Below are 25,105 nucleotides of genomic sequence, written 5' to 3'. Positions count from 1 at the left end.
CTGCAATCATTTTACTCACAGTTTATACTTCCAGGGTCCTAATAATAACACAAATGTGCCCATTTCACAAGGAAAACAACTCAGAATTGAATAAGGCCGACTTAGAGGGCACCCCAAGCATAAGTCAAGCCGTGAGCAGTATATATGCAATAATAATAAAAGTAAATTTAAACCATGTAAAGACCACATTGCAAGACGACTTAAAGACAATCTCCCTCTGCCCTTCCTCCCCTCCACTGGCAAAGAAACTCCAACCAAGAAGACAAGAAATGTTATAATTTCACCGTAAAAAGCAAGGTATTTGGAGTACTTGAATATATTGCCACTTGAACTGCAGTTTTTCCCTGCCTTCAGCTAAGAAAAGCAGGGGAATGATACAAGAATTCATGCCAATTATTGCATCTTCTGACATTTACTCTATGCACTTCTGAAGATCTACCCCATAAACATGCAAAGAGAAGGCAATAACAATTTGCTTATGGTAAAGATAACCCTCCAAAAGAGCTGTTTTTATTTATTCCCTTACAGCAGACCTCACTGTGGAACAAGCGGTCTAATGACAATCAGAAGGTCAGCGGTAGACTCTGGAGTTGGGATGGGTGAGAACGTTCCTACTGTAACCATCTAATAGGAAATACTGATTGTCACTCTCCAGCAGTATTGTTGAAACCAGCTTTCACTACCATGAAGCAGGGGCAAGTGGTGTGGGCAGCCTGTGTGGAGTACACAGCAATTTGGGGAAGGGACAGGCAGCAGGGCAGCAGGTAGGACTGGAAGCAAAAACCAGAGCCAAGAGATAGGGCAGAAAGCAGAGGATGAGATGAGGAAAAGGGGATCAGAGTGAACTCAGGGAGAGTGTGGGGCTAATTTGTGGCATGGCTTCCAAAAAAGGTTGCTCCCCCCCATCATAAAGGATGGGAGTTACAGAACAAACTGAATGTACAGCAGTAGTTATAAAGGAAAGTGGCCGTGGGCTTCCAAATTTAAAAAAACAACAAACTGACTGATGAACAAATACGTTGCTTATGGTTGACTATGATTCATTTTTACTGTGCTTGGGTAGGCTGCATTTAACAAGAGTACACACAGGTCAACAATATGCCCATAAGGAACTTTAGTCTTGTAATGGTAAGAGCCAGTCAAGATGTGACATAGACCTGGAATGTAACAATGCATATGACTACAGTGTAAGTAAGAGATACTGGTTAATAATTGAGGAGCTCACGGTGTGGTCATTTATGGTTCAGGTAAGGGCGCCTTTGCTTTTGTAGTTACTTGTTGTTTATTACCTTGAGTGTGACCTTATCTATAAAATGGCAAATTTTACTGTTGATGTAAAACAGGCAATACAGTTAACACTTTCGGAGTGGCAGACCTAAGATGGATAAGATTTTAATGTGACCAACATAAAGTGCATTTTGTACCTAAATAGCAGGCACTGATCCTTATATCTCTTGTTAAGGACTACAGTATACCATAAATGAAAAAGAATCACAGCTAGAAGAGGGCCTGTGCATTTTATAACTATGTGATTTGCCTTAGAGTTGACCGTTGTTGCAGAGACCTATTCCAAAATCTGTTTTTTTAGTTAAAAAAAAAAATATGAGGCCAGACATTTGCCACTTTGGTTTGCAAAGTGCCTGCAACAGTAGTTCCAAGGTACATGAACTATCACTGTTCAGGGCCCCATTTTGCAATTGCATGGCTTTCACATTGAGCTTTCTGTAGTGACGCTGTAGGGTTCAGCATTTTTTGCTGCTCAGTGCACTGTTTGGCTAGAGCCAGGTTCTCAACATTTTTTTTCCATCACCCAGCCTTTCTGGCACTTCTCTGCACCTTTCTCCTTAACAGAGAATTAACTGCATTCCAGTGCATGCCCCCTTCACTGTTGCATACCATTGAACAGGGAGCTACAGCTGTAGGCCCGTTGTCAGGCTAGGTGGAGCCAGAAATGCCAGTTGAGCATCTAGGTAACCTGGAGAAATTGAGATGCAGATGAGGCTGAAGGAGCCGAGAAACAGGTCACTGAAGTTGACTACAAGCTTCTCCCTCCTTTAAGGGGAAGACAGTCCAAGCTGGTCTGCCCAGATAACCCTGAACCTGCTGAAGCCTGTAGAGCTCGACCATCTGGAATATACAGTACTCAATCATCAATGAACATTTTTCACTCTGAGGCAAAGCTTGCACAGCTCAACCGGGAATCAGCAACCAGTTCTTCATGGGGATACAATAAAACAGTTCATTTGTGCCGCAGACTACACACAACACTGGCTGTGAAGATGGAGATCAACTGTTCTGTGGCGGCAACGATGACTAATGGGATTTTAGGCACTACTAAACAGAATACTACACATAAAACAAGGAATGCTGCTGTTGAAGATGATGATTGTAGGATGCTGGCTGGAGCGCTGCAGCTGGCTTCAGACATTTTGCATCCATCAGGATCTATCAATCATGCAAGCTTTGATCATATTAGTAAACTCATCACAACTATGGAGGATTTTAATTACAATAAAAAGATTAAGAGGTTATGCATATAGATGATATTGCATATATAACATGGAACCTGTTAGGCTCCCAAAAGGGTATTTTTACCCTGAGCAATGCAAAAGGATCAAACTGTTAGAATTTTTTTTTTAAACCACATAAATTAGGAGAAATATACTTACCCTTAACAGTATTAACTGAGAAATGACAGATGAAATTAAGATAATTTCCTCTCACCCTGATGGGCTAATTCTAAACCAGTTCCTTTTCTCTCTCATCCACCCCCAGATTTTGAGTCAACTTACCACCCAAACCCATCTTAAAAGCACAATGGGACTTTAGTGCTGAGAGATGGATCAAGGTAGGCCCTCCCCAGTCCCTAGAAGGCAGAGAAGAATCTCTCTTACCAAAACTCAAAGGTGAGAAAAGGAGGAAGGAGCACCTAAGAACCAACAAGCAGTGCCTGTTGGCTCTTTCTGTTTTGTACACAGCTAGACATTTTTTTTTGCTCCAAAAGGCCACAGATGTGTTGCTTTTCTGGATGCATCCACCGTAAGGCCAAAAGCCATCCTTTCCCTTTTCTTTTTGACCAAGAAACTTGAACAGAAATACAGAAGAAATTAAAAAATCCATATCCCACTATGCCTGCTGCATCCCACAGAGATTCTGAAACAGAGGGTGCTGGCCAGAGGGTCTGAAACAGCAGCTCAACTGGCATTGTGGCAGGCTGTGCTAGAGATATCTGAACAGTGGGTGGTATCGCATGCCATATGTGCTGCAATACTAGTGTGCAGTGGTGCAAGTTAATCCTTTTGTGCTGAGAGATGGATTTTCCTGGTGCATAACATTGCTGGCTACAAATCCATCTGTTTCTAGTGCCAAAATAGCAAGGAAATTCCATACCTTCATGGGTTGTTTTTACAAATGATTTAAAGGAGAGGAACTGATGTCTTTTGGCATGCATGAAATATCTAAATATGAGGAATGTTTTCAGCAGTTTTGGATTATTTAGCATTTTATAAAGTTGTCTTAACATGTAAACATTTCCACAAGGCATCATCTTTCACTGGGATTTGCCTTTGAGCAAAATACTGTATTGGTTTAAACTGCAATTAAAGAAAATAGGCTAGGTCTGTCATTCTAGTCCCTTCCCAGTCAGCTAAGTGCCCAGATCTGGTTTTCTGTCATGGAATTTTTGGCACATAGGCCAAATTCTGTTTCTGGCCATGTACCCCAGTGTGCATAGACTAGGTAGGCACAGTAGGCTATCCATTGGCTGGGTACACATCTTGGCTGGTGCCCCTTATGCACATGTTTAGTTGCCTAAAAGTGGTGACCTAAACTAACAACTAACAGGACTTGAAAAAAGCACTCACTTGGGAAGCTGGAGGAGCTGCATCTAGGCCACTCCATTCCTAGAAGGTGTTTGAATCTGGGTCTCTAGCTTCCTAGTACAGCACCGTAACTAATACCCCACAAATGGGCCTTTAGCCAGTTACTTCTCTGGCAGTCTTGGGAAGCTGGCCCCCTAGGAAGCCAGTAGAAGGAGAAGGTGAGGGAGGGGTGGGGCGGGGCCAGCAGAAAGCAAGCCAAAGGCTGTGCACCTCAATGAAGTAGGTTACTTGCCCAAGAAAAAAGAGCCCTGGATTTCAGCCTAAGCTCTTACTACCAGTGAAGCAAAAACTTCCTCTCCTTCCCATTTTTTCCAGCAAATGTGGCAGTGGTGCAGCTTCTACCAGGCACCCAAGAGCCTGAAATGCCAGACCTCTGGTATGATAACTAGAGCGCTGTACTGAGATATCAGAGACCTGAGTTCAACAACACCCCGCCCCGGCCCGGGGGCAAGGCAGACCTAAAAGATGGCTTCTCCGGTGACTGCCTCAGCAACTGGGGGCAAGTCTTGCTTATTTTGTTGCCCGTTGTCATGCTTAGGCTGCATGCATACATAGCTGTGCAGCCTGGAACAGAATTCCTGCATGTCCACAAGTGCCACAAATGCCATTTATGCTACCAAATCTGAATACTTAGACAACTAGGAATGGAAGAGACTGCCACCCACAGCTCACATCGGTGTGCCTACAATGTACAAGGAAGGAAATAAGAATGTTTTAAAAACTTGTGCTTTTGTTAACTTCTACTGTATTTTCCAAATTTTTTAACCAAGCAGAAAGCAAAATTTAATTTTCACCATTCTAGTAGGTTTATATTAGTTGAGTGTTCCCAAGAGAGGTCTCAGTCATGCCACCAGAACAAAAGCAGACTAAATCCTTTTTTAAATTATTTTTTAAGTCACTTAGCTGCTACATTTTTGAGTCCACAATTTGCATTCACTTTTACTCCTTCTCCTGGACACTGCTGTTGCTTTCAGCCCTGCAGCCCATTCTGCAGGTATACTTGCTTTCCTGCTGTTTCTGTTTCTACATACATATCAACGCTTTTCTCCAAAGTCTAGTGGTAACAGTCTCTGCACCAAGACAACCTGCTCCAAGGCATTATTTGTGCCCTGTGACACTTTCTCATGCTTAGTTATATCACAGTGCCAGCTCGCTTTGTCCTTATGTCATTCCTGTACTTCTATTATTTATTTGTTTTCCTACAGTGTCTGAGAGTCCCCAGGCAGGAGCCAGGAGCCCTTTGTGCTATCTGCTGTACCAGTACAAAATGGAATCAAGTCACAGTGCATCAGCAGTCATTATAATCCATTCTGCATCTTTTGTTGCTTTTAACCCTTTTAAACTGCAGCTTTAACCAATTTAATCATTTCATTCCTGTTTTCTTAAACTGCATTAAAAAAGGGTATTCCCCTCCGCCCCTCAGCTGACATAGGTGATCCACAAACCCAGTTCTTTTCTCTCATCTATTCAACTCGGGTCCTTTATGCTGTGCCTTGTTTGGTTATTGCTCATCTTTGACCCTGAAGTTGTCCATTGCCTTAGGACAGCTACTTAGCTGCATCATTGCCATATTCTCATGTCAGAGTCTGTCAGTTCTACTTAGGCTGAAACCCTCCTTGATACCTTTTCCTCCTTTCTTTCACGATTACAATGCTCTTTTTGTATACTCGCTCCAGTTTTCCAATTCAAAAGCAGGTGTGAGAGTGCAGTTACATCACCCGATGACACATTCCTCATGTGTTTAACAATCCACGTCAAAGCTGTCCCTGTTATTTAAAAACCCTCTTCCCTTTACACAGTCTTGTCAAAGTGAGGCACGAGCCTCTTGGGGCGGAGACAGATGTATCACTGAAAGTGTTGTGAAGTGCAACAGGGTGTGAAATATTTAAATCATGGAGAAGCAAAGATTTCTGTGGTTGACATCTTGTACTGGTCCAACTGCATGGTTGGGGTTGACTAAGACAAGTTTTCCAGTGCAGGGCTTTCTTTGTTGGGTCATTTTGGAACGGGGCACTTCATCTGTAAACCAATGTACAGCCCCTGCTACCAAAGCACTTTCAAATTGCTGTGCCAGCAAGGAGCAGTGGTCTCCTGCCACAGGCCACTAACTGGGTCTGGTTGGTCCCTGGGCTCCACTCACCCCTGTCCCCCGCTCCCTGGTGGGATGGAGACAAAGCTAAGAGGACAGTCAGAGAGGGCTGCCTGCGCTCTGCTTGCTGTGGGCAAAACAATGCACAAAGCTCTGGGTGCCACAAGTCCCAGTGCTTTGGGAGCTCAGTACTACCCATGTGTGGGTAGCTCAAGGGTGGCAGAGGGAGGAGCACTGCATTGTGGGATGCCTTAAGGACCAACATAACATACACAAGGGTCTAAAAATGAAAAAATAGCACCTTTGTCTTCCAGGTACAGTTTTGTTGCCCTTTGGAGTGTTTTATCAGGCACCAGTACACTCACCTTTGGAAACGTTACAAATGTTTCATCTGTCCACAGCCCTAGGTCACAGCTTTGCACATCATTTCACATCTCTGCTAAAGACACATTACTCCCTTGCCCATAGCATACAATTTCTCCCTATTTCAACTGATCACAGAAAAGTGAAGCATTCTGGAACAAATGTCGTTATGAACGATGGGCTCTTCTACCAGGAGCAGAAATTCTGAAGCAGTTGTTCCAGAGAAACCACAACTGCAACTTCTGTTGACCTTGTTAGCACTTTTGCCCAGAGTACACCAAACCAGCTAGTACTGGCAGGAACTTTACAAAGACCATGAGCATGATGCCTAGAAAAGCAATAGACACTTCTCCACTAGAGCTGTGCGAAGCCTCAGGTGCTGATTCAATTCAAAGGAGATTCGGCCTGATTTGGTGACCGAATCTCTGAATCCAAATTGAATTGGGAGACCAATAAAAAGGTCTGAATTGCTTCGAAGCTCTCCAAATCGATTCAGAGAGCTTCAGAGATTTGGGCAGTCCCTGCTCACTGCTGCAAGGAGCTGGACCCGGACTCCACGCCAGTAAGTGGGGACGCACGCACGCACGCACGCACACCCCCCCCCCATGGGGAGTTCCCTGCCAGGTCCCTTCCCCTGCTTGCTCCCCCAGCCCCTTGAGCACTCTCCCAATCCCTGCCCACTCTCCCATGGCTGCCCTGCCCAGCCCCAGTTCCCAGCGCTTTAAAAAATAAATAAAAATCCCTGCACTCACTGGCTGCTGCAGGGGCAGTCAGGGCTTCTGGGGGCTCATGGCAGCGCAGGGCAATGGGGTGCAGCAGGGATCGCCCTCCACCTAGTAGGAGCCAGTCAGTGCAGGCTCTTTTTTTTTTTTTTTTTTTTTTTTTTTTTTTTTTTTTTTTTTTTTTGAGTTGGGACGCTGAGGCTGAGAGAGTGGACAGGGGATGGGTGGGGACTTATGGCAGAGTCCCCCCATGCAGTGAGGTGCAGCGGGGATTGCCCCCCCCCACCCCAGCAGCAACCAGTGAGTGACAGGCTTTTTTCTTTTTTTTTAAGAGCCAGGAGGCTGGGGCCGGGTAGGGCAGCCATTGACGGAGCTGGGAGATGAGGCGGGGGATGGGGCCTGCTTGATTTGGAGATCTGGCTGATTTGGTAGCAGCTGAATCTTCAAATCAGATTCGGCTCAATCAATTCGCGACAGTGATTCAAATCACTGAACTGAATCACTCCCCCAAATCAGCCGAATCCGAAGCGAATACTAGCCGCTTCGCACAGGCTTATTCTCCACCCCACAATGGGGTTGTGTGCCACAGTCCTGTGCTTTGAACAATACAAGTGACATTTTTTCAAAACAATAAAATCCTAGACAGGACTGCAGTATCCTCATAAGCCACTCCACCAGCTCAGTCAGTCACTCTTCTCCCTTCTCACTGAAGCACTGGTGAATGCAAGCTTCAGTTTAGCACTGGTAGGCTTTTGGTAGTTTTCAAAAAGGTGAAGCCCAATTTCTCGAGCTGGAATCAAGGAAAGCACTTGGTTCTTAGTATCCCCTAGGGAAAAAAATAACAGCTTGCCTTTAGGACTAATGGAAAGACAATGTATTTATTGAAAATGACTGCTCAGTACAATAGAGCTTCTCTGGAGAAGGGCTTTTCAGTCCTCTGCAATCCCATGCCCATTTCTAAATGACTGTCAGGGAGGTCAGAAATCTCTCAAGTACAGATAATGCCTGAGGTCAGGATCAAAACTGAGGGGGTTTGAATGGCTGTGTCCCACTTCCCAGGACTGTGCCCAAGCTGTACAGTAGGCAAGGGTAGGTTTCTCCCCACTCCTCTTGTTGAAGCTGGACCACTGTGCATCCAACAGTGCAAAAGATGAGGGGCCAGAAGGACAGCAAACAAGAGAGTGCCTGACTGTATAGCCTACTGTTTATGGCACTCCCCTGGGAGGAGATTACCAGCATCTAGTTGCTGCTGCCATGGTTATTCATGTAATTTTTAACCTATGACTGTCTCATGTAACGCACATAAACAAGAGATCAAGGAATTAGGAGTATACTTCTGCTACCTAGTGGTTACAGCAGTTTAAAAAAAGATAAGCTATAGATCAATCAGAAGAAATGACCATGACAGAAATTACACAGGGAGGTTTGATGGCCCAGCAGTAACAGGTCAGATTAGATTATTTGAATAGTTTGTGCAGCCTTTACAAATCTGTAACAGTATATTTCAGCCAGCACTGATGTCTCATAATGAGTCTCTCCGAGGACAAAGGAGCCAGAGGCAAGGAAAGAAGAACTTCTGTGCTTTTAAACTGTTCTTTTTTTCATCCTGTGCGACAGCAAGAGTCCATGGTCTTTGTGAAAAGAGCATCCATTTTGGTCCTATGTTCAGAAGAAGTGGTAATTTTTAACTAGCCAAAACCTCACAATTTGTGCTTTAGATTTGCATATTTCAACAAGAGTTTCTATCTTCAGACATTATTCATTGTTACATTTGACTACCCTTTGCAGCTCTTCTTTTAAGGGAATTTGGTAGTGGCCTTCTTTACTTGCAGACATCTCATGCTGGTGTGGAAATAATGAACAATAATAGGATTAAGAAAGCTAAAACAAAGCACTGGTAATCTCTTCAGAGAGACAGGAAGGTCAGATTCTCAGCTTCCATTCCAAGTTTGATCAAAATCAGACTGCTGTCAGATTTTTGTCCAATTTGTACAGGTCAGGAGTTACAGCATCATTAGCCATCATGAAAAAAATAAACCTGTTCCTCATACTTTTTCACAAATCTTTGTGCAGAAGTGGATAAAAGGCAGGTGGAAATCTTGTTTTTCCTTGGTTCATTACAATCTCAAAGCCAGAACATAAGAGCCAAACAATGTACAGCAACTATGCTCGTGAAGCAGAAAGATGGTTAAGTGGGGAAGATCTTTGTATCCAGAGCTAGATCAATTCATCTCAACAGAGAAGGTGCATGAAAAGATTGCCAAAACCCATTCAAAACGACATTTTGCTTCAGAATATTAGAAAAAGAGGCTCCGTATCTTTTAAAACATTAAGTCAGGCATATTACCCAATCTGACCTTGGGGGTGAGGGTTGTGACAGGCATCTTTTGGTAAGCAAGGAGTATGATGGTCGAATTAGTTACGAATGTTCTAAGCAAGGACAGAAAATTATAGAATTTTTCCCACTACATTTTCTGTGAAGGTGAATTGTCTACTATGGAGTTATTTGCCAGTCAAGTATGTGCTATGATTAACAGAAATTGGCATCTCAGATGGTAATGATCTTACCAAGTTTTCTTGATTCTTTTATGATCTCTATTAAGCAAGGCAAAATCTGTGCCTGGTAAGATTGACTATATTATTGAAACTTTACTACTGCCATCTGACAATATTCCAGGTTTTTGTTTCAGAGCTGAAGAGTGATCCAGTGCCTATCCCTAGTTGGCTTTCAAACTCAGACCATTAAAAGGACCCAGTCACTCTGAGTACACTTAAGCCCTTCAGAAGGGACTCATGAGGTTTATTCTTTTCCTATAGCCAGACAGATGGTTAAAGGAAAATGGCCAATGCAAGCAAGGGAAACTCCTTTCTGGCATTTGCTGTCAAACAGACCACCCCACAGCAAATTCCCAGAATAAGATACTCCCTGCTAAGACAGCTATTGAAACTGCTACTAGGAGCATATCTTTCAAAAGTTCAGACAAACAGTTGGAGGAAAACATACATCACAGGGTGCAAATGCTAGCCAGATAGGTAGGCAGATTTAAACAGGCCCACATGTGAATGTTGCTATGAATCACGAACAAGATGGGGCCTCCTGCACCAGCCAATATAGCTACAGTTGCCATAATTTTTCCTGCCACCCAGAAAAATATGCTGATTTTGTAACCTAACTAGCAATTACAGACTGCCTAGAAGATATAAAAATGTAGATCCTAGAACACAGCCCTAGTCTGTGAGTGGTGGAGTGTGAATACTGTCCCTGTACCTTATCTCTGCAAAATCACCCTAACATTGCCATTCTCAGCCTCTTACAGGCCTGGGAGAGAGCTAAGGTCCACACTCAGCTTCTCAGTTTGCTGCATCTCATTTGGATGAGAGGAATAAATAAATCTTTAGCTGCTAATGTAGCATAATCAGCTGATCTCATGGCATGCTTCCGCTGCTGTTGCAGCAAGCTAGTGTGCCATGGCATGCCCTTTGGGAACGACAACATCAGATCGATTACAAACTGGCTCGCTAATGTATCAAAATGTAGCTATTAACTGGCAAACTGAGAAGATCCCACAGGGATCAGTTGTTGGTTCACTGGAGGCATCTATGAACCTAGATGAAATACAAAGATCTCTGCTGGTAAAGTTTATGGGTGACACAACGTTTGGTGAAATAGTAAATAATAGCAGCTAGTTCCTGTTACAGACTGATCTGATTTTCCTGGTTATCTTCTCACAATCCAACAAAGTTTGTTTGAATGCATTCAAACACTGACGAATGTGCTTGGCAACACAGAATGGGGGGGTGTTATTAAAAGATGGCAGACAGTCTTAGGAAGCAGCAGCTCAGAAAGCATAATCTATCTTAACTAACCACGTAAACACAACCTCAGCACAGTGGTAGCAGAAGGACTAATACAATACAAGCAGTAAGGCAATGATCTTGCCTTATAAACAGCATTGTTACAAAGCTAATATGTCCAGATTTCATGCCTGTCTGCATCCCCCCCACGCCTAATGCATGCCCCAGTGCACTGTACTAGAGCCCTATGCCCAGAATGACACACCGTGCCATGTGCCCCCACCACACTGTGCCACACAAAGTCCCCCCCAGTGTGCATGGCCATGGTCTCCCTTCGCCCTGCCACCACACCACAAACCTGGGGCAGAGGGAGGGGAGCGTGGGGGGAGTGCTACCTGGACCGGGAGCCCACAGGCTGCCAGCTGGTCAGCTCTGCAATAGAATAACTAATCCCCCAAAAGATTTTTAGGAAGTGGGGAGGACAGGGATCTGGCACAACCCCTTTCTTCCAAACCTGCAGAGATGACAGGCTGTCCTGGCAGCTGCTACAACATGATGCTATATGAGGAAACCTCCACTGAATTATGCTGCTGGTTTGTGCTAACAGACCAGTGCAACAAGACTGTATCACACCACAAAATAAGTACGTAAATCATAGTTAAAGAGCAGTAAAAAACAGCAAAGATTTATAACAACCATGCTGATGAGAGCACAAGGAATGCAAGTGCAGAGGTCTCCTTTTGAAGTTATAGATGGCACTGATGGCCTCTTCCTTCCTTAAAGCATCCTAACAAATAATAAGTTGCAGCCCTTCCTACAAAGTCAAACATGAAAAATGGGAATGCAATTTCTTACTACTAATATATTTTCTTTCCCTGAGCCTTTCCTTCATATTGCCTACCTGAGCAGACCCAGCAGCATCATTTCTGTTTAAAAAGAAGAGTTTTAAACTTTGATAGATGGCAGGGCAGAGTGTCTACTGAGAAAGGATGCTTTTCACCCAGTTACAGTGTACCTCTAGCAACTTTAAATACAGATGAATATAGTAAATTTGGTGTTGACAAATATCATTCACTAGAATAAAGTGCTGACTTTTTTGTAGCTTTATTTTATAAAAGCTGAATATATTCTATTTCAATTCAGGTTGAACATGTGTAAATACAATATAAGGGATAAGGGGAAAATATTTTTCTTCCTTGGAATGCAAATTAATTTTAGATTCCTGGTCATACAAGAGAGGACATTCCACAGATTTGTTCCCACTGGACAAATTCCTTAGATTTTTTTGTTCTGGTAACCAGACAGTCTCCTAAGTTTAAGATACTCCTGTGCCTTTCAGAAGCAATGTCCAGGAACAGAAAACTAGACTGCCCAGCTTTGCTTTTGGTATATCTGATTACAGATAATCAGTAGATTGCTCTTAACTTTTTTTATTTAAAATATTCTCTTGCCTCAAATAAACTTTCTTTGTAGGAAATATTTATTCTTGCAGTATTTACACTGAATACTACAAGACACTTTAGATTCATGGAGAGGAAGGATATGTAACTTCTGTTACTTGGTCTTACTTTATGACCAGGGATCCTGGTTTTCTCTCTGTTTAAAAATCGCAAGTTCTCTGATTAAAACCCCCCAAAATCCATGTATTTCCATAATGAAATGTCATTATATATGTAGGTATCAGTTGAACACAATATTTTATTGATACAGTTACTATCTTAAACAATTTGGAAGCCTACCAGTGCTGCAATCACTATAATAAAATAAATTCTAAATACCTATACATTTTGTCATTTGATTTCGAGTTTTTTATCATGAAAAGCAGAGCTCCCCCTCCCCCTTCACTCACCAGGACACAGATCGAGCTGCAGTTGTCCCCCCCCCGCCCACTGACCCACACACTGCTTTGTGGTGCTGAGCACCCTGATTATGCCAGTGCTCTGCCCAGGCCATTGCCCCTCACTCCCCACCCACAGCCCTTTCCCCCCCCAGCCCTGCTGGAAGGGCCCCCAGCTGCCAGAGCTACCGGGCCAGGGACCCAGGTCTGCAGCCCCCTGCTCCCCCGCAGTAGTGCCTGAACCCTGGCTGCTGCCCGTGGGAGGCACCAACTGCTCCAGCTCTCTGTTCCCCATGGGCAGCACAGAGGGATCCCCACCCTGCTGCCCACCCCGTGGCTGGACCCAGTGCAGCAGGGCAGAGTGGGGCCAGATGGGGAAGCTCGTGTCGCTGCTGGGAGCTCGGCCCAGTCATGGCAAGGCACCCCCTGCCCTCCTGGCAGCAGTAGGGGGCACAACTCCACACCGCCACCCCCGCTGTTGCCAGGTGAGCGGGGGGCATCTCACCATAGCAGCACAGAGCTCACAACAGTGGCAACGAACTTCCATGCCTCACTCTGCCCTGCTATGCTGGGCCCCACCTGCTGGGCTGTAGAGGCCCCGGGGGGAGGGCAGCAGAGTGTAGAGCCCGAGCCCACAGCAGGCAGCCCACCCCATGCACAAATCTGGGGGCACATGTTCCCCCAGGAGTGCGCACAGTGGCAGGGAACCAGCCCAGCTTCCCTCTGACAGCCCAGCTTCTCCCTGCCCAACTCCCTCCCTCCCTCCCTCACTATGGGGGTCTCAGTTCCCTCCTCCAGACTTACCTGCAGGGAGCTGCTCTCCAGGCTGCCTGGCAACCATGTGCATGTATACATACGCACGTACATGTGGCGCCCCCTGCTGGATCACCCTTCTTGCGCTTCCCCCAGCCCCTTGAAATGAGAAAATCTGAGGTTTACTGAGCTTTTCCGTGGCGAACGGAAAACCTGGATCCCTGTTTATGACTTGCTAAGGTTGTTACTGTCAGAAATTACTGTATAGCATTCCAGCAAACTCCTTTCTACTAAAAAAGGACAAAAGGTAAGCATTTTTTTTTCCTGCTCCAAAAGAAACACAACTAATCCTGGATGCCTGCAGTTTGATATATTAGTGATACCAACAGTGTCTTATTGCACGTAAAGTACAGACTTTAAAATTAGGTAACTTATGACAAGAAAAGGCTAAATACAGCAGCACCCTTCACCACAGTTATTCTCCATTGTTATTTTTTCTAGTTAAGTGGGTGAAAACAGTTTCCCAAAACTTTGGGGTCATATTTTTAAGGTGGCCTGAGGATTGCCCTACAGCCTTTCCCCCATGTTCCTGTCATGACAAGAGAACACCCATTTAGGTACAGAATCAAGTCAAGCACACTTCCATTTGCACAAAGATATCAGCATGTGTAGGTGCAGCCACAGTTCTCTTTTGAAAATCTGTCCCTTTCAGACTGGAACAGCAACCTTAAGTCTATGCTACGCTTGTTCTACTTGAACTGATTATGGGAGTAAAAGAGTTCATCTTAAAAGGGAGAATCAGTTAAATGAACCAGGAAGCATATAAAGTCTACACCAAATCCTCTCTGCGTAATTGTGACATTGAGACAGAACCTGGAGAGACTATTGTCTTGGAGATGCCATCAAGCAAATCTGAGATGAGTCTGATTTTGTGAAATTTGAGGTGCTGATTGTGTCTTTCCAGTTCACGAGGCAGTATTTCATAGTGGCAAATTCAGAATAAGTGACTATCATTCACTTGCATGCGGTCAGATTTAGGCTCACAGATGAATCAAGAATAAACTTAATTACAAATAGCAGGAAATAGTCAACAAATAATTCTCATACATTTTTTCTGGACTTTATCCTCTTGGAACATTTAAATAGTAGTTTTCATTAACAGTATTAAATTATATAATTGATTTACCTCTTATTTTTGTATTTCCTGGATTAAGCAAAATCTAGACCCATAAACAGGTAATAACTGTTGCCGACAATGAGGAGATTACATGCCTAAAAAAAAGTTTTTATGTATGATATAGGTCCCTTGTAAAACAAAATAAGAACACTTTTCAGTCTTTGTTAACATTTCTATTATATTCTATTGAAAATATTCTGGTATTTTTAGGGAATCATTTTCATAAGCAAGGAAATCAAAATTCTAAAGGTGAGGTTAGTTTTTTCTCTTACCCTCAATCACTGGACAGTACCACAAATACTAAATCTTAAATGTGAGTTCCTGAACAAGTTCATTCACCAACTTTATAGTCCTTTGGTTTTTTTCTCCAAAGTGATTAAGCCTGTAAGCTGTACGGATAAGACTGGCAAAAATTTCACGGGTTGCATCCCTTGCCTCTGTAATCTGAGGAGGGAAAAACAATGGGAAAGAGAGGAAATAATCTAAATTAGTTATGTTTCTCAAAGTGCAAGAATTTAACTACATAAAACTACTTTTTTCCTCCACTAACCCTCAGAAACATTTCATTCTCTCTGATCAGAGAAGAAACTAAATTCCATAACTTATTCAAAGTTGAAAATAACCCCCTTTCTTAGAAGGAAAGAAGGGTGTATAGAAATCTCAGGGCTGGAACCCAAGATATAACAGAGCAGCTCTTGGCACACAGAGAAGTAATTTTATTCCACCTTTCTGCCTGGCTAATCCTCAGAGCTACTCTATCAGCCAAATGCACTGGAGCACATCTCATTCTGGTCCCTACCCCCTTCCCCAATCCTCCCACCTCCTGCCTCTCACATGCCCCTTCCTCCTCTGCTTCAAAATTCCCCTTTGCTAGGAGGTGGGGAATACAGAAAGGACTAGAATAGCTACACATATACCAGGTCAAGACTGCCTTCCTAGGGTAACCCTCCGGCAGCTTTAAAGTTTCCCTGTGTTACAAGTGTAAGATGAAAAAGAGTCTGGACTTCTGCCTTTTCTTAAAGATTTTGGAGTCAAAACTATCTTTTAACATGTTTAAGTGATCTGTGAAGGAAAGGCAGCAGCATAAGACTGGGAAAATAAATAGAACCAGATGGAATATGATGCATGCTTCCAAACATCTTTTACATACCACTCCCCCAAGCTAATGAATAATCAGCCATTTCCTAGCATGCATCCAAGACATCTACCATATCCTAGCAGTTCCTAAAGGAAGTAATATTCTATTTGTTTATTCTGCCTAATACCAGGCAGGAAGAGTAATCAGCAACAAGAAGGTTCCATTTGTTGCAAAATGAATTACCCCGAGTGTGTCACAGGCCTTTTTACATACACATGGACTACAAAGTATAGTCTGGCAGTGGGAGGGAGATTTTCCAGCTAAAGTGCTAAAGCAAAACCATAATGTTGGAAAATCTTAACTTGAAATTGCATGCACCGTAACACTAAACTTTTTTTTCTTCATTTTTTTTGTAGGTGATATTCTAACAGCTATCAAACTAGCCAGGGGCATAATAACTACTTCATATTTATGTAGCACTATTTTTATTAAAAAGACTTTAACACTTTACTGTATACAATATATAACAGGATCAGTTCATTGAGCAAGGAAAAACAGCTACTTCAGGGTTGAAACCGGACACCTATCTTACAGCCACCAGCAACCAATTGTATGTTTTCTTAGTAGAGAAAGACAATACAATAAGAGAATCAGAGATCAGGAACCAAGTCCAGACTAGCATAGAAGCAGGGTGCTGGTAAGGCATATTCTGCCCTCAAAATAAAGAACTTCATATTGCCACCCAAGTAGCTTTTTGGCCTTTTGTTGGCCTTTATAGGGAACTGTGAGAAGTCCTCTTCTTCCAAAAAGAACATTACTGAAGAACTGCATTTATTTGAGATGGAAAATTAACGGGAATTCCACATAGAAAAGACTTGGAGAAAAGGCCTTTATTAATAACATGAAGAACTTATTCAATCAGATCATCTTTTTGTCCATCCTGAAAATGTGAAACTTCCTTCAGTGTATCCAAGAGCTTTGGCCAGACCAGTTTTAAATGGTTCAAAAACAAGTATCATTATTTGTTTCCCAGTATAGGCCTGAGGGGATTCTTTGTTGCTATCTCCCCAGCATTCCTGTTTGAAAGTCTGGCTGTCAGATGACTGAAAAAATGCTTTTTCCATTGAAAAGTTCAATCTTCTAATGACATCACAAAATCTTAAAGCTACCCCCCCCACCACACACACATTTTAATTCAAAATGTTATTGTAGTCCCTCTAAGGGATGTAGTTCAGGTGACTTATGTTCCCATTCTCCTGTACAATCTGGGCTTTCTGTCCCAAAACGTGCTTTTCATGGTGCACTTTTCCCAAATCCCCATGAGAAAAGGACCGTGCAATAAGAAACTCTGGCTGTGATACATTTTGGGAGATGTAGTTAAGCCAGAGGCTCCAGCCCACACAGAAGAATGGAAGCTTGAGCTACAACTCCGGTGAGGCATTGCAACACCCATTTGGAATGTTTTATTTTTCACCCAAAGCCCCCAAAATAGGAGGACTTAAAAAAAGTCCCCCAGCTCCTGCTCCTGCAGCGTGGTCTGAAAGGAAGGATGCACACCTGCGCACTGCCTCTGGATGTGCTCCAGAACAGACATACTGCAACTACAGCTGCCCTTCCAGGCAAACATACGCCTTTGCACACTGCTCCTGCAACATGTACTGCTTTCTCCAACTTCCAACTATAATTCTTATTCTTTTTGCTGTTGTATTTGCTGATTTGATGGTGCCAAAGATTACACGTACGCAGAGCACACTACCTCTACTACCTTACACCCTTCTATGCCTCACATTTCTTTATATATGGTGCTCTGCAAACCACTCTTACCTCTTGTTTATACAAATCATGGAGACGTTGAAATTAAGGTTGAAAGTAACCTCAAGAGATTTTTTTAAGTCCAAACCGCCACACTGAGGATTTATTTTTACTATGGCTGGGAAACCTGTTTCTTTTCTCATGCTGCCTTCAACTTCCTTGTTTCTTTTACTCTCCTGTGTTTACCTGAAGCCATCATTAGGCCTTTTTCTACCCAATGGTAGGAGACAACCTCTTCAGTTCTTAACCTACTTTGCCTTTAGGATGTAGTCAGCCCTGAAGTTGGAATCATTTTGTGTTCTGTAGCACCCTGTCCTCTTTGGCATTTTGAGAGACTCCTGAAGCCTCCCAGAAAATACAAAGGTACTATAGCAGATCTATATTCTGTCACTTTTTCCCCCTGAATATTTCCAACAGGCATGCTCTTGTTTCCATCCTCAGTCACTCGTTCAGGTCTTCGTTATACCTTGTCATCATACACATGTATTATATACATCTTCCTTTCTGGCCTTCCTAAATCCCCAAATGCATATTCAGTCAGTGCCAGCTCTACTTAACTCCATCTGTTCTTCATGATGGAAAATGGGAAGGAGATAGTTTCACTACCACTGCAACTACCAGCTAGAGAGGAAGTGACAGATGGGTGGGAAGGCAAAGTGTTTACGCTCTTGATGTACAGAACGAAAGGTCTGAAGGAACTGTGTGCAATCCTTTACGGCTAAGCATTATTCAGAAGTTCTGTGGCTCTAAAGGTAGTGCAGATTTTCTCCAGTGGCACCTTGGGAAAACTGTCTGTACAAGGAAAATATTTTGGCTGTAGTTATAATTTAGGTTAGCACTGATATACACATTTTCTTAAACTCTTTGTTACCATTATTGAAGTAAAAAGCAGAAATTTCAATACACAAATAATAAAAAAAAACCCTGCCTTAAAGCAGAAAAAAACCCCACACTTACATGTGAAACAAATTCTCGGGCAATCTTGTGTCCACCAGAAGAAAAGAGCAAAAAGCTAATGAAGAGATGCCTGATAAGGTGTTTGGTGCAAGGTTGTGTTGTATCACTCATCCTGCTAGCTGCAGCTTCCAGATCTGTGATGGAAAGGGTTGTATGGCTGAAAAGCATCTTTAGGTGGTCACACACAGCTCTAGTTTCTACCTTTTGGGAACAATTCCAAAAAATAACGAATTAGAGAAAAGTCATCTTTGTGGTCATTTCCTTGGACTTTACTCGCTAACAGAAGGCAGAATCCACCCAAACATCTACAGAGATTGTATTTCAGAAAAAGAGCAGAACAGGAGGGGCACTTCACATTCAGTTTACACTAGTTCACATAAATATAAATGGACAGACTGGAACTTTCTTACTTTCTTTGGTCTTGCAAATTATGCAGCCAGGGCATCAAGCCAAGATTTGACCTTTTTGGTAATGAAAGGAAATGGAGAAAGTCTCTCAGCAGAATGCAGTCAAATTTTTACATTGTGGGAAAAAGAACAGAAGGCTCCTTGAGGGCTCACTTCAATATTGCAGCTACAAATCAATTAAACCTCCATGCAATCTGACTTCAACTGATAAAATGTTCTGATAAAAAAGCCAGTTGTTTGCTTCTTCCTGTATTGTTTGCAACAAGTGCTTTTACTTTGTGGAGTAGCTTATAACAGGCTTATTTTACAATCAGAACATAAAACAGAAGATTTTGCTTCTACACAATAGAAATTGTTAGAGGATCATAACCAGCTACTAATTATAAAAATGATTTTGTAACAATTCTATTCACCACATTAAAACAAACTGGTAAGATTAAAAAGCTCAGGAAATGCAAATACAAAGGCAAATTATACACCCTAGTCAGTGGGAAGGGGCACAATGCCTATCAGGGTTCTTAAGTACGTTTTATATTTAGTTATTTGTGCCTCCTAAACAGGGATCTTGACTACATGATGGGAACACACAGTCTTACAGAAAGAATAATCTGCAAAAAACAGCATTTCACCCTGGTCTCTCTCAAGTACACAGCTTCTAGCAAAGCATGCAGTAAAGTTCAAGAAGAGTGGTTGCTTCTCAAGGAAGCGATCCTCAATGCTAAATCTATTCCAACGCGGAGGAAAGGCAGCAAGAAGGCACAGCAGCCCTCCTGGCTCTCCAGGGACCTAGCGGACCTACTGTGGCTAAAAAGGAAAGCCTACAAAGGATGGAGGACGGGATTCACCTCCAAGGAGGATTATTCTGCACTGGTCCGGTCCTGCAGGGAGCAAACCAGGAAAGTCAAGGCTGCAACTGAACTCCAACTAGCTTCAAGCATCAAGGACAACAAAAAGTCCTTTTTCAGATATGTGGGGAGCCGGAGGAAAAGCAAGGGCAACGTTGGACCCCTGCTAAACCAGATGGGGCAACTGACAACTGACGCCCAGGAAAAAGCCAACCTATTAAATAGGTACTCTGTGTCAGTCTTTCATCAGTCCCATGGGACGCCCATGCCTGCTGTGGGACAGGGAGATCCGGGTGATGGGGATCCCCTACCCTCCATAAATGCTGACCTTGTGAAGGAACATCTTGAGAAGCTGGATACCTTCAAGTCATCCCACCCTGACAATCTGCACCCCAGGGTACTCAAGGAGCTGGCGAGTGTCATAGCCCAGCCCCTGGCACGGATCTTTGAAAACTCCTGGCGCTCTGGTGTAGTGCCCAAAGACTGGAAGAAAGCCAATGTGGTGCCGATCTTCAAGAAAGGGAGGAGAGTGGATCCGCCTGACTTCTATCCTGGGGAAGATCTTAGAAAAGTTTATTAAGGAGGCCATCCTTGATGGACTGGCCCAGGCTAACATCCTAAGGGATAGCCAGCACGGGTTTGTTGCGGGTAGGTCTTGTTTGACCAATCTCATTTCCTTCTATGACCAGGTGACCTATCACCTGAACGAGGGAGAAGAGATTGATGTCATATATCTTGACTTCAAAAAAACTTTTGATCTGGTATCCCATGATCACCTCTTGGCCAGTTGTGGCCTTGGCTCCACCACGATCCGCTGGCTGGGAAATTGGCTCTGTGGTCAGACCCAGAGGGTTGTAATTGATGGCAGTCACTCATCGTGGTGCCCTGTGACCAGTGGGGTCCCTCAAGGCTCTGTCCTGGGACCCATACTGTTCAACATCTTCATTGATGCGGACATTGGAGTCAGGAGTGGACTGGCCAAATTCGCCGATGACACCAAACTTTGGGGCAGAGCATCCATGCCAGAAGATAGGCGGGTGATCCAGGCTAACCTGGACAAGCTCAGCAAATGGGCAGATGAGAACCTGATGGTGTTTAACACCAAAAAATGCAAGGTTCTCCACCTTGGGAGGAAAAACCTGCAGCATCCTTATAGGCTCGGCAGTGCTACGTTGGATAGCACTACAGAAGAAAGAGATTTGGGGGTCATCATTGACCACAAGATGAACATGAGCCTGCAATGCGATGCTGTGGCTAGTAAAGCGACCAAAACGCTGGCTTGCATCCATAGATGCTTCTCGAGCAAATCCCGGGACGTCATTCTCCCCTTGTACTCGGCCTTGGTGAGGCTGCAGCTGGAGTACTGCGTCCAGTTTTGGGCTCCACAATTCAAAAAGGATGTGAAGAAGCTTGAGAGAGTCCAGAGGAGAGCCACGCGCATTATCAGAGGTCAGGAAAACAGATCTTACCATGACAGGCTGAGAGACATGGGACTGTTTAGCCTGGAAAAGCGCAGGCTCAGGGGTGATCTGATGGCCACCTATAAGTTCATCGGGGTGACCACCAGGATCTGGGGGAACGTTTGTTCACCAGAGCGCCCCAAGGGATGACGAGGTCGAACGGTCACAAACTCTTGCAAACCATTTCAGGCTGGACATAAGGAAGAATTTCTTTACTGTCCGAGCCCCCAAGGTCTGGAACAGCCTGCCATCGGAGGTAGTTCAAGCACCTACATTGAACACCTTTAAGAGTAAATTGGATGCTTATCTTGCTGGGATCCTATGACCCCAGCTGACTTCCTGCCCTTTGGGCAGGGGGCTGGACTCGATGATCTCTCAAGGCCCCTTCCAGCCCTGATGTCTATGAAATCTATGAAATCTATGTGCATAGTCCCAAATAGAAGCTTTACATAAAACAGCTTCAAAGATGCTTTGTAGAGCAGCAGCAGTGATCGTTTCTGTCATGGCAGAATTAACCTTACTAAAGCTTGACACATCTAACTCAGCAAACTGATGATACCAAGGTTATACGTTCCAAGAGCTGCATGGGCAGTTCCTGGGGGGAAAACAGGTCATCCTCTTGTCTTCTCAGCAAAAGATACAAATAAACTTTAAAAATAACAGGCAAGGGCTCTCCTAACATCCAGGGCATGTAATCCAAATTTAATACAATTAGAATGGGGGTTTGGGGTAAAACAGTAAGTGGGTGACTTTATTTAAATTCATCTGATAGGCAACTATGGGAACAGACATGCTGTCCAGGAAAAAATACTTGCAAGGGATGGGTTTAATCCCCAATTCTCTCATTCTTCTCATTGCTAGAGTGGTTACCAGAAAGGAGGCTTTCATAGATAAGTGCAGGAGAATATGAAGCCATACATTTGAGAAGGTATCACACAAAACCAATCTGTGAAAACTATTCTTCAATCCCATAAAGTGATCCATTCCTTTATTGAGAAGAAATCTCCTACTTTCCTCCTAAGAAATTTAGGCATGTCATAGAAAAAAGAACCCAAATAGGACAGGATGTTGAGCGCTATAATAACAGTTAAGTGCACCCTGAGACAGCTAAGAAAGAGATTTGAAGTACTGAGTGAAAGCATATATTCTAGGAATAAGTGACTCCAAAAAATGAGCTGTCCACCCAACGTGTTCTGCAGACCTGAAAAAGTGGAACGTGGAGCATATAATATAGTTGTCTATATGTACAGCTACAGACCTTCACTGTATAAGGGAGATTTCCCCCCATCCCTGTGTGCTTAGATGAAATACCGTAGCTGTATTTGCTTATCAGAGTCTCAATGGATCATCTGTGAATGAGAGGCATGAACTCCAGTCCAGGCATTTGGTATGTCTCTTAGCTCCCGGATGTTTATAACATAGCAGCAAATCCTTAGGAGTCTTTTTGCTGTATATCAAGTGAAGTTGCAGGAACAACATTACCAAAGCCTTTGTTGGAAGGGGACAGAGAGAAAGAAATTCATACGCACATTCTGACTGGGATTTTCCTGCAACTGGTACCCTCAATGGAAATACATGAACAATTTTGTGGAAAGGAAAGTTCTTATATTGTGATTTACAGACAAAAACAGCAGGTTTCTCTTGTCACACGGAAGAAGCGTGCCAAGATTTTATTATTAAAACATCAACACCTCCCTCCCACTCTTGGCTTCAAAGCAAAACAAAACAAAACACTCCCCTCTTTCCCCCCGCCAAATCTTCACAAATAAAATTATCAATTTATAAATAGTTTTTGGGTTGAAGTATTATTAACCTTTAAAAAAGGTAACTATGATTTAAAAAAAAGAAAAAAAATCTCAACTATAGCACTGGACACTTTTTCCTCTATTGTTTGAGTTAATATAATCCCATGGACCTTTAACTAGACTGTTACACTCTGCCTTCTGCTCATCCACATAGGAAATTCCAGGATACTTTTCAGAAACACAAGGACCCTCAGCGGTACTTTGAAGTTTTAAGTAGGATCAAGAACAGGTGTATTATCTACATGGGGTCCAATGGCTCACTGTGTTAACCCTTTATGTGATTCCAGCAGAGTAAAGGAGCAATAAACAAGTCAAATCTGGCCACTGGGGAAGAGTTTACTTAGACTAGGCAAAGGTGCTATAAACTCTCCGTATCATACAACATATTCCAAGCATGGGGTTTCCGGTTAAGGAACATGGTACATAACTAGCATGTGGCTGTCTCCAGTTTTTCTTACCTGATTCAACACTCCTTTGGCCCATCAGAAGCCAACAGTAAGTTAAAACACCCGTAAAATGCTTATTTACCCTGGGAGCCCAGCAGGTCTCATGTTGGCTCGATAACAGAGGAGATGAAAGTAATATGTGGCCCTCCTTTGTCTGTTCCCCTCTCTGCTTCTGTGATGCGACAACTTGAACCAGACTTTAGAGGTTAAAGCAAAACTAAGTAGGTTGTGCCACAAATTAACACAGGAAAACTGAATGAGATCATCAGATCACTCTAAATCAGCGGTTCAACCTTTTTAGACCTAAGGCATTCCTCATTAGACTCATGGCACCACTACGTAACTGTGGAGAATTGAGAAGCACCCTGTTTCAAAAAACTACCTTATTACAGTGCTGATGTCCTTGCAGAGGGGCCAGGCACTGAGGGCAGGGGCATAGCCAGGCAGGGAAGAGTCTGAGCCTGTGTTTATCTGCTTTTCTCCTCACACCTCCTGGCACTCACAAAAGGATGTTGTGGCATACCCACATGCCCCAGAACCCTAGCTGAGAATCACTAGTTTTAAAATTATGACGATAGGTGCAACAAAATCAAGTTATATACAGTTAGATAAGATTCAGTATTGCAAAATGTGACTGAAGAATGGAGGACTGCTATTACAGTACTGAAAGTGAATTCACTTTGAAAGTGCTACTGTGTTGGGGGCCCTACTTCACAGGCTTTTTGAAAGGTTACCCATAGCGATTTCAAGAGAGTAGTTATAGAAGTACTAATGAAATGGATTAGAGTCAAATATTTTTGAGGAAAATGTAATCAGAGGCACTATGCCCCAGAGTACACTCAAAAAACACTTCTTAGATGCCAGTTAGAACAGCCACAACAATTATCATGGAGCCCTTCTAATGGAGATGTTACAGTTCACAGAAGATCCTGCAAAACGCAGCCCTTTCAGCCAGATAAATGTCTCACTTAAGTATAAGATTGACTACTGAATACACTCAACCATGCCTACTTCACCCACCATTGTTTGAGTCCTCTGATGATTTTCATTGTATGGATTATAATAAAATGCCAATAACCACAGCAAAGCATCTGAAGACTTAGCTCCTGACTTCAGCACCTGCTCTGCAGCCATGTCAGTCCATTCTCCAAAATGAACAAACAAATACCAGGTCTCAAAGAGGTCAGCATAAGATCTGTAACAAAATGAAATGTGTTCAGTTTCTTGGCTATTACTTATTAAATTCTTGTGAAAGGTGACAGGTTGATGGCATGAGGGACTGTCTACTTTAACTGTTGACCAAGCTGCTTTGTTTTACTTTAATGATTCTTGTTTTTATGCAGTATGTACTTTTTCTGGTACTGCAGGAAAGTATGTGTAACTCACTTCTTTATGGCTTTTAACTAGGTCCCCTATACACATTACCTGTATCATGCAATTACCAAGCTGATTGTGCAATTAATTTAGACTGGCTGCACATGCAAATTTAACAAATGCACCATTAAAAGATCCAACCAGCTATAAAATTATTGCTCAAAAATGTGTAATAATTTTATAGCTGGTTGCTATCCAACTTTAATTTGCACATGTAACAGGGTCTGCTCCCATAGCTGGAAGCCCTGTCAGGTGCACAATATACAGGTGGGGCTAGAAGTCCTGCAGCTGAAGGGACTCTCAG

General features: G+C 43.2%; 1 protein-coding gene across 2 annotated transcripts in view; it reads right to left on the bottom strand.

Annotated features, from left to right (window-relative positions):
* FANCC (FA complementation group C) overlaps positions 1–25,105 on the bottom strand; it is a 164,267-nt gene that overhangs the window by 8,749 nt on the left and 130,413 nt on the right. The window contains exons 13-15 of one of the 2 annotated variants that reach the window (XM_090038613.1): positions 24,448–24,622; positions 18,465–18,665; positions 14,890–15,061 (exon numbers count right to left, since the gene is read on the bottom strand). In XM_090038613.1, the coding sequence (XP_089894739.1) occupies positions 14,918–15,061; positions 18,465–18,665; positions 24,448–24,622 (520 nt within the window). In that variant the 3' untranslated portion in view covers positions 14,890–14,917. Of the gene's footprint in view, positions 1–12,859; positions 15,062–18,464; positions 18,666–24,447; positions 24,623–25,105 lie in introns of those variants that run through there. The other variant, XM_090038612.1, reaches the window with a different exon arrangement.

This window comes from Crocodylus siamensis, chromosome 3, assembly GCF_052110815.1.
Source record: "Crocodylus siamensis isolate JL-2025a chromosome 3, ASM5211081v1, whole genome shotgun sequence".
Classification (NCBI taxonomy): Eukaryota; Metazoa; Chordata; order Crocodylia; family Crocodylidae; genus Crocodylus; species Crocodylus siamensis.
The sequence above is the reverse complement of the archived record's forward strand: the minus strand, read 5'-3'. Positions and strand labels throughout refer to the sequence as shown.